Raw genomic sequence first — 10,334 nt, forward strand, 5'->3', positions numbered from 1 at the left:
ACTTTTGAGTGAAAAAAGTAAATTCCGCAAAATAAAAATACACTTAAATATGCTTAAATGTCCTACAATACATGCAAAAATACACTTAAATATGCTTAAATATTCTACAATACACGCAAAAATACACTTAAATATTCTACAATACACACAAAAATATACTTAAAATTCCGTAATTAAAATGTTTACATCTATGAATTGTACTTGAACACAACATGAACAAATATGAACCTGAAAATTCTTTAGTAAAGTAAGTGCAATGTTAACAATATTACGCCTTTGTTTATCATTTATACACGTGAATCACAGCTTACAGATCACAGTGGATCTACAAAGACACAAAACATTAAATAACAGGGAGAATATTATTAAAATTTCACATACTTCTCTTAAGACATTTCAGGTTATTCACATTTTTTTGTAAAAGACTAGTCTGTAAATGTGAAAATTTTTGTGTAATTTTGCTTTTGTAAAACAAAAACAAAGAGACAAATTTGCAGTTTTCATTATTTATAGTTTATTATGATAGTATTTTACTGGTCTGATCCACTTTAAATTGAATTGACCCAAAATGATTTTAACATCCTTGATTGTTAATATTTTCAGTGTAATTTTTGCATTTCACAAATTCATCCCACGGGCCGGATTGAACCGTTTGGCAGGCCAGATTTGGCCCCCGGGCCGCATGTTTGACACCTGTGCCCTAGATTTTTAACATTTTCAGTGTTATTTTTGCACTTCACAAATTCGTCCCGTGGGCCACATTGGAACCTTTGGTGGGCAGGTTTTGGTCCACAGTCCATATGTTTGACACCTCTGGTCTAGTGTAAATCCTCCACTGCATTTTGTAATTTCCTTAAAACAATGGTTGTAGTGTGACACTGACAGTTTCAAGATATTCTATTGGTGCAAATATCTTGCCTTTTTCTTCTTTTTGTCTTAAAGCTGTGATGAAAGCACCTCAGTTTTGCATTTTTCATATTTTGCTAAAAACCACTTAACAGCTACAGTTCCTGGGGCCACCTACGCTTCCCATTAATGAAACCGTACTGCAGAAACAAATGCATACGAACAATTTCACTGAGTGGCAAATGACTGAGTGCCCCTTTTATTGTTTCTTAAACATGTAAACATACAAGACGGTGACCTCAAAACAATCACATACAAGACATGGTGTCAACCAATAAAATATAAAATATATTTATATACTGTTTAACCAAACAAATGAACGTCGCAAGTTCGCAGAAAGCTGGAATGCTCAAGAACATCAATATTCTTAAATATATATTATAGATATATAACGTAGATTTCATATACATAGATTCAATATGGACTTCTTCAATGGTTCGTTAATCCATTGTTTGATTCTTCTCTACACTCCTTTTCCTGGCACATTGCACATAACCTCAGGAATCGTGTTCATAAAGGATTTTATTTTGATTATTGAGGATGAGGATTATCTAGGATGAGTTTACCTCTGCAGCTTATAGACAGAACTGTGACTAGAGGTCCTAGATCAGTGCTCTTAGGCCTGGTTTTATACCTGTAAGTGAACAGATTATCACAACCGAAGGCATGACTTTGCGTTATCTGCAACCTACCCTCTGTGGGCAGTGTGGGTAAGGTGTGAACAGAGCTTCAGTGGCGTCTATCTAGTGTTACCCACAATCCCACAGCTGCAGCTAGAGATGATCCAAGAAGTGGCCGCTAGGAAATGCACTCTGTGATAGTTTGGCTTCTACCATGGCACGAAAAGAAGTTAAGAAAAATCAAATTACTAGATACATTAGTAAAATACACAGCCTGGCCAAAAATGTCCCAGACTTTGACAGTCTTTAGCTTTGCTTATGGCACACATTTACCATTACATCCTTTCACTAAACTTATGCAGTGTCACATCATTTATTTCCATTCTTTTACGGACAAATAGTGCTGTAAACCTAGACCTGAAAAAAACTAAAATCGTAACACTGCACCCATAAGCTTGTACAGTAGGCGCTAGGCATGATGGGTAAACACCTTGTCCACCTTTTTTCTCATTCTGATCTGCCCCCCACTCAGTTAAGAGTCAATCTGACTTTTTCCACTGAAACACAGTCCAATCTTGATGCTCTCTAACAAACCGATGGTTGATTCAGAAATCAGAAGCTCCTTGTGAGACTTTTTGGCCAGGCAGTGTATTCATACTAGTGCATAAACACAACAGAGAATGGGCTCTATACACAGCCCCACTACTTCCTGAACTTCAGGTGGCTCCTTTATTTCCTGTCTTTCATTATTGGACACACTGATTAATCCAGGTATGCCTGCGAGGGCTGCACAACATTGGAAAAAACTGACATTACAATTTTTTTTAAACCTGTGATATATATTTCGATATGAAAAAATACTCAGGAGGATGTAATAGCTGTGTGGTGCCGACATAAATGATCAAACAAATTAGCTGCATTACCTCTTGTTGTGGCAACAATTGCAAGGCACTGTCAACACAGAACACGTGTTTCTGTATCATCCTTCTTGTAGCCGAAATAATTCCAGATAACTGATGTTGCTTTTCATTTTGGCGCCAAATCTTCATTTTTGGTGATGTTCTCTTGTTTGTTGCTCATTTTTTAATGGTGTTACCAGTGACTCACTCCATGTGCAGGGGCGTGGTCTGCTTCGGCAAACTAACTAAGAACAACTGTGATTGGTGGATTACTGCGTGCAGTGTATGTCGGGTACCCAGGTTGAAATTAGATGACAACATGTCGACTTTGTTTGCCTTCTACAATGCAGGACCTGCGATGTGACTATTGCGCACGTGTACATTGCAATGACAATGCTCAAATGATATATTGTGCAGCTCTAGTGCCTGCTACTTCTTGTTGTGATTATTGATTGATTAGGCACACCTGGATTAATCACTGTGTCCAACCATGAAAGACAGGAAATAAAGGAGCCATCTGAAGTTCAGGAAGTAGTGGGGTTGTGCATAGAGCCCACTGAAGTAGTAGTAGTCTTTTTCACAGCAGACATTTAGCTCAGGATTCATTGATAATATTAACAATGCTCTGTTCCATTCCGATGAATCAACACAATTCTCAGGCTTTGAAACTGATACAAGTAAATGGAGAGCAGCCATTATCAATCACACGGGAGTCAAAACGCCTGCTGTGAAAAGGGTCCATCACATTCCATTACAGCAGAGCATCTCTAGCTGCAGCCCAGTCGCACGTGCAAAACATAAGGCATAAATCCGCCGTTACCATTAGATGCTTCCAAATTCAGGTCCAGACCTCAACAGTCAAAGTAAAGGCAGTTTAGAATAAATACACATTATGGTCCCCCTGCTGCCTTGTTTGCTACATCCTACTGAGGTAGACAGATGCATACTGCAGTAGTCACTCAGCCAACCCCACACTCCCTGATGAGGCATATTACTCCATACTTAACAAGCAGCAGAACCTCTGTAGTGCACATCAGCCTATAATTACAAGTACATTTCTCTTGGATGATGCAGCTCTGTAATACTTGAGTTAGTGTTTCCGTTCTTCTGCACAATTCATCAGCCATATTGTGCATTTCATTCTTTTTCGTCTCCTTTAGGCTCTAATGAAATGTGTAGCAGTATCAGTTCAAGAGAGCTAAAAAGACTGCAAAAATAAGACAGATTCTTGCACACATCCATGCGTTGTAACAGACAAAATTGGTCATCTTTCATGTTGCCCTGCTGGCTATAATAACTGTTAATTCTATCTTTATTCAGTAGAAGTCCAAGAACATTGAGTCGCAGTTATGATGTTTCTTTGTTGTTGTATTTTAAGGAATAACCAACAGCAGTTTCCAGGCACTCCACCAGGGAGCCTGCTGAGAGGAAGTCCAGCTCCACCTCCACGTATTTAATGTAAATGGCGAAATGCTGAGTGGAGCCTTCGTCTCCCTCGCCGTCGTGATTCGAGACGCCGCCGCGACAGTTCTCCTGCAGGAAACACGTGACAGCAGATGGCTCCCCGTGGACGTAATGCTTCCCAGAGCCCTGAAAGTGCTGGAAGAGACACTGCTGTATGGTCCTATCGTCAGCTATGCCAAGGTAGCAGTAGGTGACTTTAGCCCCAGTCCTGTTGCTCTTCGCTGTTTTTTCTTGATCGGCCTGGCTTTGTGCTCCATTTTCGGACTCGCACTGAGGTAAGCTATTGTCAGGACTACCATCCTGTGGAGAGGTCTGAGCAGTGTCGCTACAAGGGGGCACCACCTCGTAGCCAATAGCATAGAGTCCATATGACTTGGGGATGTCCCCGGGTAGGAGGTAGTGGGAGGTGCCTTTGCTGCATCCTGTCACCTTGGACTGGGATATCGGGATCCAGTCCACCTCCATGTGCAGCTCCAGGCAGCGCGCCTCACTGATTGTAATATCCAGAAACTTGTAATACACATTCTTCCAATTCATCTTCTGAACCTTGGTCATAATGATGCGGCCCTCTGGCTTCTCTGGGTTGAAGTACTCACGGAGCCTCTTTCCCAGCGGCACCTGCGAGCTGATCTCGGCGTAGTGGTAACGCACATCCTCACGCCAGCGTGTGTTGTAGCCCACGCCAAAGATGGCCAGTTTGTTGGAGAGGTGCAGCCGAGAGAACTCAGTCCATGTGTGGAAATGTTCCCACTTCAGCTGCACCGACTCCAGGATGCGCATCACAGTCTGCATGGCATCCCTTTTTCTGCAGAAAAACCAGAGACAAATTATAACTGTGGCGAAGTGGAACAGGTTGGTTTTCAACTAAGAAAGTGATGTGCAAGCTCTGAGCTGCCAGATATAATAAGAAATAGTATGTTTTGAATGCTGTTGAATTGACATTTCTGTTTACTCAGCCCCGTTTATTATTCTTCATTTACTTGACAAGACACCACCTAGTTAAAAGTGTCTACTTTAGATATTATTGGGAAACTGAGTTATGATTTGTTAAAAAGTTACAACTTTGCTCCTCCATTTGTGTATACGTGAACCATAATATTAAACATACAGAACAAAATGAACAAAACAATAACCCTGTCAGAATAATTATGTCCTGTTTAATGACCTATACTAGTAAAACTGACTGATGGCCTGTTGTGGAAGAGTCTACTGGAAACTTTTTTGTATTTCCTATAAACTTTTATAATTGCAGTGTCACCATTTGACCCAGAGGATGTGGTTCAGTTTGGTTGCTAAGAGTTGTATGTTGGGAAATTTGTACCTTTAGTAAACTTAGCTCAAAATCTAAACTCATCACTGGAGTCCCAGAGGGAGTTTTAACAGTAACATGTATATATAAACAGATATTTTGTAGTCGGTTTGTACTACTGTTTATGTAAATTAACCCTTAAAGACCTACAACTATTTAGAAAAGCTAAACAACTGCTTTTCCCTGAATTATTTACATGTATTGATAGGCTTAATGGTTCAGAAGTTATTGAACATGTAAGATCAATAGATGCTTTTGTGCACTGGCGACTGTTTAACACAGACTTCAAAGATCAACTAAAATTAGCTCATAACCTCCACTAAAGTAATTGTAAAGTTATCAGTTATGTATCTCACAGCCACAATTTTGGAAAAATCAACCAGTTATTGGAGTGTGTCCTGATGGCAGTGACTACAAATGATTAAATATATTTAATTTATTCTAAACTAAAGGTCAAGTTCTGGAAAAATTCTTAAAATCACCCATGCTGCTATTTGTTGACATGATGCAAAAGTAAAAAAAAAAAAAAAAACAACCCAAAAAAAAACAGAAAAAAAAACAACTTTAGAACAAGTTTTCCCCCCCTTTACAGTCACATCAAATTAAATCAAGCTGTAGGGGTTTCGTTCATTCACACAGAACCTTTTCATTCGTTATATTCAATCTAATAACAGGTTTTTTTCCTCTCTGGTCGACTTACTGGGTTTGTTCTGACAGCTCTGCTTGAATCTGAAGAGCTCTGTTTTTAGGCACCTGGATTTCTTCTGAAGGAAAAACACAAAAGCACAAATATCGATGTAAACCCACAGTTTCTACATCATTAACTCATATCAGCTAACTGTTTTCTGACAGACAAACACACCAGTCTCCATGTCTCCTTCCTGGAAAGCTGAGTCCAGCACCTGGTTGCACCAGTCCTCCTGGGAGAAGTCTTCCAAGGTGCTGCCGTCAGACTCCATCTCCTGATACAACCCACTGCTGTTGATGAGCACAGGGGCACAGCTCTGGGAGTCCCAGCCTCCCTGGCCAAACACCTTCTCCAGCTGCTCGATGGTGTAGCTGCTCTTCCTTTTGCCTATACCGTGTTCCTTCACTCGGCTGTAGCAGCGTCGTAGCGTCTGGGTGAAGAGTGACCATAAATAGAGTTTCTGGTACACTACACAAACATTCATTTCTGTTAAGCTGTTGATAAAGTATCGCCTTTTTCCACCTTAAAACTCATGCATTGTTGTGTTTATCTCTCTCTGTAGGACATGATGAAGAACTTAAATCTCCAGTCACACAACCTGCTGGAACATTAAGTTGCTGGCCATCTCTTAACTGTTGGTTTTGGAGGTAGGTCACATTGTACCAGTTTACCAATTGTAATAAGAGATTTCAGGTTGTTATTCATATTTCTGGTGTCAAACTAATTTTACTTCAGGGGCCTCGTACAGACGAATTCAATCTCAAGTAGGTCAGACCAGTAAAATAATAACATAATAATCTATAAATAGTGACAACTCCAAATTTTTCTCTGTTTTAGTGTAAAAAAAAATTACATGAAAATGTTTACATTTTACTTAGCAAAAAGGGAATAACATACCATGAAATGTTCTAATAAAATTAAGGGTCATTTTAACATTGTAATGCCTCTTACTAAATGTTGTGTTTTGATAGATCCACTGTGAACTGTAAGTTGTAGCTAATAATTATGTGTAAATGAAAGTGGAAGCATGATAGTTTTAAAATTGCACTTATTTTTCTACAGAAATGTCAGGTTGTTCATGCTATTCACATTCTTTACATGATAGTTTGTAGATGTAATCACTGTCATATTGTAATTTAACTTTTTTCACTCTAAAACAGATAAATGTTTGGAACTGGTATTATTTCAGGCTATTATGAGATCATATTGGGCTTAATGTGCTCCTGAACTAAAATACTGACACCCCTGGTTTAGACTGTGTGTTTTTTTTTTTTGTTTTTTTTTCAGCAGAGTCCTGGTGTTTTTTGCAGGTCTACATGTGTGTGTCAGACTGGATTATCTTTGTGAACCAGTTGTGGTCCTTCATGCTGGTGGCTTCTGTCCTGCAGCTGCATCCTGTGGATCTACAGGTAGACCCTGAACATGGATGCTGCCGTGTCCTCATATTTACCTTCATCCTCTCCCTGCACTGGGACGGGGTCCTCTCGTAACCCAGCTCCGACAGGGCTCTGGAGACCCGCTCGTACATGGCGGGACCGGGGGCCTTACCGGAGAACACGGTCCCCGCCACCTCCAGCTGCTGCATCCGCGCCTCCGTCAGCCTCTCGTTCCCCCATACCGCGATCAGGGCGTTCGTCTCGGACGGCGTCCACGACATCCCCCGGCAGGCGGTGAAGCTGTTGGAGGAGGATGAGGCCGCCGTCCGGCCCGCGGCCCCGGCGCCCACGTTCAGAGGCGAGAAGCGGTTCGGGGTGGAGGGATTGGAGTGGTACTGGTTACTGTCACTCAGCTCCTCCGACTCAGGGGATGGCACCTCCGTTTTCGGTATCTTTAACGGCGTCGATATCTCTGGAGAATGCTCTGCGTTACTGGACGCCGCCATCTTGCTTCTGTTGCTAAGGGGAGGGGGAAGGACAGTGACGTAGGGGTTTTACGCCAAGAGAGGCGGGGTGTAGAGTTAAAAAAACGGCACTAATTAGACCGGAAGTGCACAGGTGCATCCCAGAAAAGCATGAGTCTGCATCAGGTGAATGATGGTTTAATGTGCATGAAGCACATGGAAACGTTGAGTTTGAAGAAGCTCAGTATCATGAAGCTGAAACAGACCGACTCATCATCCAACACCCAAAACATGGATTTCACTAAGGTTTGTCAGCAAAATAATCTCTACATTTACATCACCTTCACGTGCACCGTCTGAAAAAAAGAACACAACAGCCATGACACTCATTTAACAAGCAGGGGTGTCAAACATACGGCCCGCGGACCAAAACCAAAAGGTCGAAACTGTATGGAGCCGATTTAGGGCCATAAGTTTTGTATATGAAAATATAAAAATTTGAAACTGAAAATTTAAGTTTTGATCTTGAATTTTGAAAAATACTACAATGTATTCCAATTAAAAATAAGTGTATGAAAAGTTTTTTCAGGTTAAATATAATTTTGATTCACTTCGGTAATTCTTTTGAATAAATTATTTATTTTAATTTTTGACTTTCATATATATTTTAATATTTAAGGTTTTTTTTTTTTTTGTTGCATGTTTTATCTTTTCAGATTCACATCTTATTTTTTATGGTTTCAAATCTTTTTTTCAGTTTCAGATCTCTTTTTTTCGCTTTCAGTTCTCTTTTTTTCGCTCATTCGACTTTTGGCCCTGATGTGGTGTGGAGGGCGTGGCCTCAACTGAGAGGGGTGTGGAATCATGAATGACAGCATGACAAAAATCTTAGGGGCCTTCCCTGCTCATGTTGCCTTCAGGGAACGTAGCAACTAAAACAATTAAGGCTACACTTTATATACACTATATTCACGTCACTGGTAGTGAAAATACTCATGCCAGTGACAAATCTACATTTAAAAAGCTGTTTTAGACAGTACTAAGCACTATTTGTGGTATAAGAGTAACACATTTTGCCAGATTGTGCAGATAAACAGCCACACATTAAATACATGATATTTCCAATTTCCACATAGCACAGTGAAGGCAACTCAGTGTGTGGCTAACATCCTGCTCCAGTCACAACAGCAGGGAAATGAACAGATAGTAAAACTCAGTGCTTCGATTGTCAGAAAAAAGAGTAAATCTAATATGAGGGATACTTTCAGAGAACGGTGGGTGGCTCCAATGAACACTGCTGTGACACTGCACCAGATCGAGTTGTGTTCCAGTTCTGTTCTCAGAACCGGAAGCAAGATTTGAAAGCGAAAAAAAGATCTGAAAGTGAAAAAATAACATTTGAAACTGTAAAAAATAAGATGCGAATCTGAAAAGATAAAACAACCAACAACAAAAAAATAAAACCTTAAATATTAAAATATATATGAAAGTGAAAAATGAAAAATAAATAATTTATTCAAAAGAATTACCGATATGAATCAATTATTTTTAACCTGAAAAAAACTTTTCATGCACTTATTTTTAATTGGCATACATTGTTGTATTTTTCAAAATTCAAGATCAAAACTTAAATTTTCAGTTTCAAATGTTATATTTTCATATACAAAACTTATGGCCCTAAATCAGCTCCATATATCTGGCCCGTGGGAGGAATTTGTGAAATGTAAAAATTACATTGAAGATAGCAGTCAAGGATGTCAAAATGATTTTAGTTTAAGGGCCACATAGTAAACCAGTAAAATAAATCTACTATCATTATAACCTATAAATAATGAAAACTCCAAATTTTTCTCTTTGTTTTAGTGTAAAATGTTACATTATGTGAAAATACTTTCATTGTCAAACTATTCCTTGAAGATAAAGGGGAACAACATGAACAACTTGGAATGTCCAAAGAAAAATAAGTATAATTTTAACAATATTCTGCCTATTTCTGAAATTTGTCTGTGCCTTTGTGGATCCACTGTGATCTGTAAGTTGTAATGTACTTGCATAAATGATAAGATGAAGCACAATTCTGTTAAAATTGCATTTTTTTTCCTCAAGAAATTTCAGATTATTCTTGGTTGTTCATTTTTATTCACATTGTTTTTAAAGGATAGTTTGTACATGTAAACATTTTCATAATGTAATTTTACTTTTTTCACTCTAAAAAACTCTAAAAAAAAAAAAAAAAAAGTTTGGAGTTCTTGTTATTTGTAGGTTTTCATGATAGTATTTTACTGGTCTGGCCCACTTGAGATCATACTGGGCTGTATGTGGCCCCTGAATTAAAATTAGTTGAACACCCTTGGTTTAAAGGCTCTGTGTTGGATAATTATCATTGACACAAACAGTTCAGTGAAATTCATCTACATATTTGGAAATAAAAAAAAAAAAGAAGAGGGGGACAAAAGTGGGAATTGGAGGACAATATGCCCCAAAAGCTGCATCTATAAGTGTAGTGTTCACCAGATGAAGAAGGGAAAAGCAGGCAGCCTGACACTTAAATAAAAGCAGCATGAGATTGAAAGCCTTGCAGCACTTCTGAAGAGATCTGATGAGCACC

At 39.2% G+C, this 10,334-nt stretch overlaps 1 protein-coding gene across 1 annotated transcript; it reads right to left on the reverse strand.

Annotated features, from left to right (window-relative positions):
• Positions 1–2,936: 2,936 nt before the first annotated feature.
• msantd2 (Myb/SANT DNA binding domain containing 2) lies at positions 2,937–7,781 on the reverse strand. The gene is made up of 4 exons (XM_030154687.1): positions 7,337–7,781; positions 6,061–6,316; positions 5,899–5,962; positions 2,937–4,694 (listed from the first exon to the last, which is right to left on the reverse strand). Exons 1-4 carry the CDS (start codon positions 7,766–7,768, stop codon positions 3,773–3,775), a joined length of 1,674 nt encoding a protein of 557 aa, XP_030010547.1. The 5' UTR covers positions 7,769–7,781; the 3' UTR covers positions 2,937–3,772.
• Between the last annotated feature and the right edge of the window lie 2,553 nt (positions 7,782–10,334).

This window comes from Sphaeramia orbicularis, chromosome 14 (assembly GCF_902148855.1).
Source record: "Sphaeramia orbicularis chromosome 14, fSphaOr1.1, whole genome shotgun sequence".
NCBI lineage: Eukaryota > Metazoa > Chordata > Actinopteri > Kurtiformes > Apogonidae > Sphaeramia > Sphaeramia orbicularis.

Excerpts from the sequence above, each read along its gene's own strand:
- msantd2 (XM_030154687.1), bottom strand. The coding sequence starts at position 7,768 with ATGGCGGCGTCCAGTAACGCAGAGCATTCTCCAGAGATATCGACGCCG. Across the intron at positions 5,963-6,060 it reads GGAAGGAGACATGGAGACTG|AAGAAATCCAGGTGCCTAAA; the intron begins GTGTGTTTGTCT and ends TTTTTCCTTCAG. Across the intron at positions 4,695-5,898 it reads GAGCTGTCAGAACAAACCCA|AAAAAGGGATGCCATGCAGA; the intron begins GTAAGTCGACCA and ends GTTTTTCTGCAG.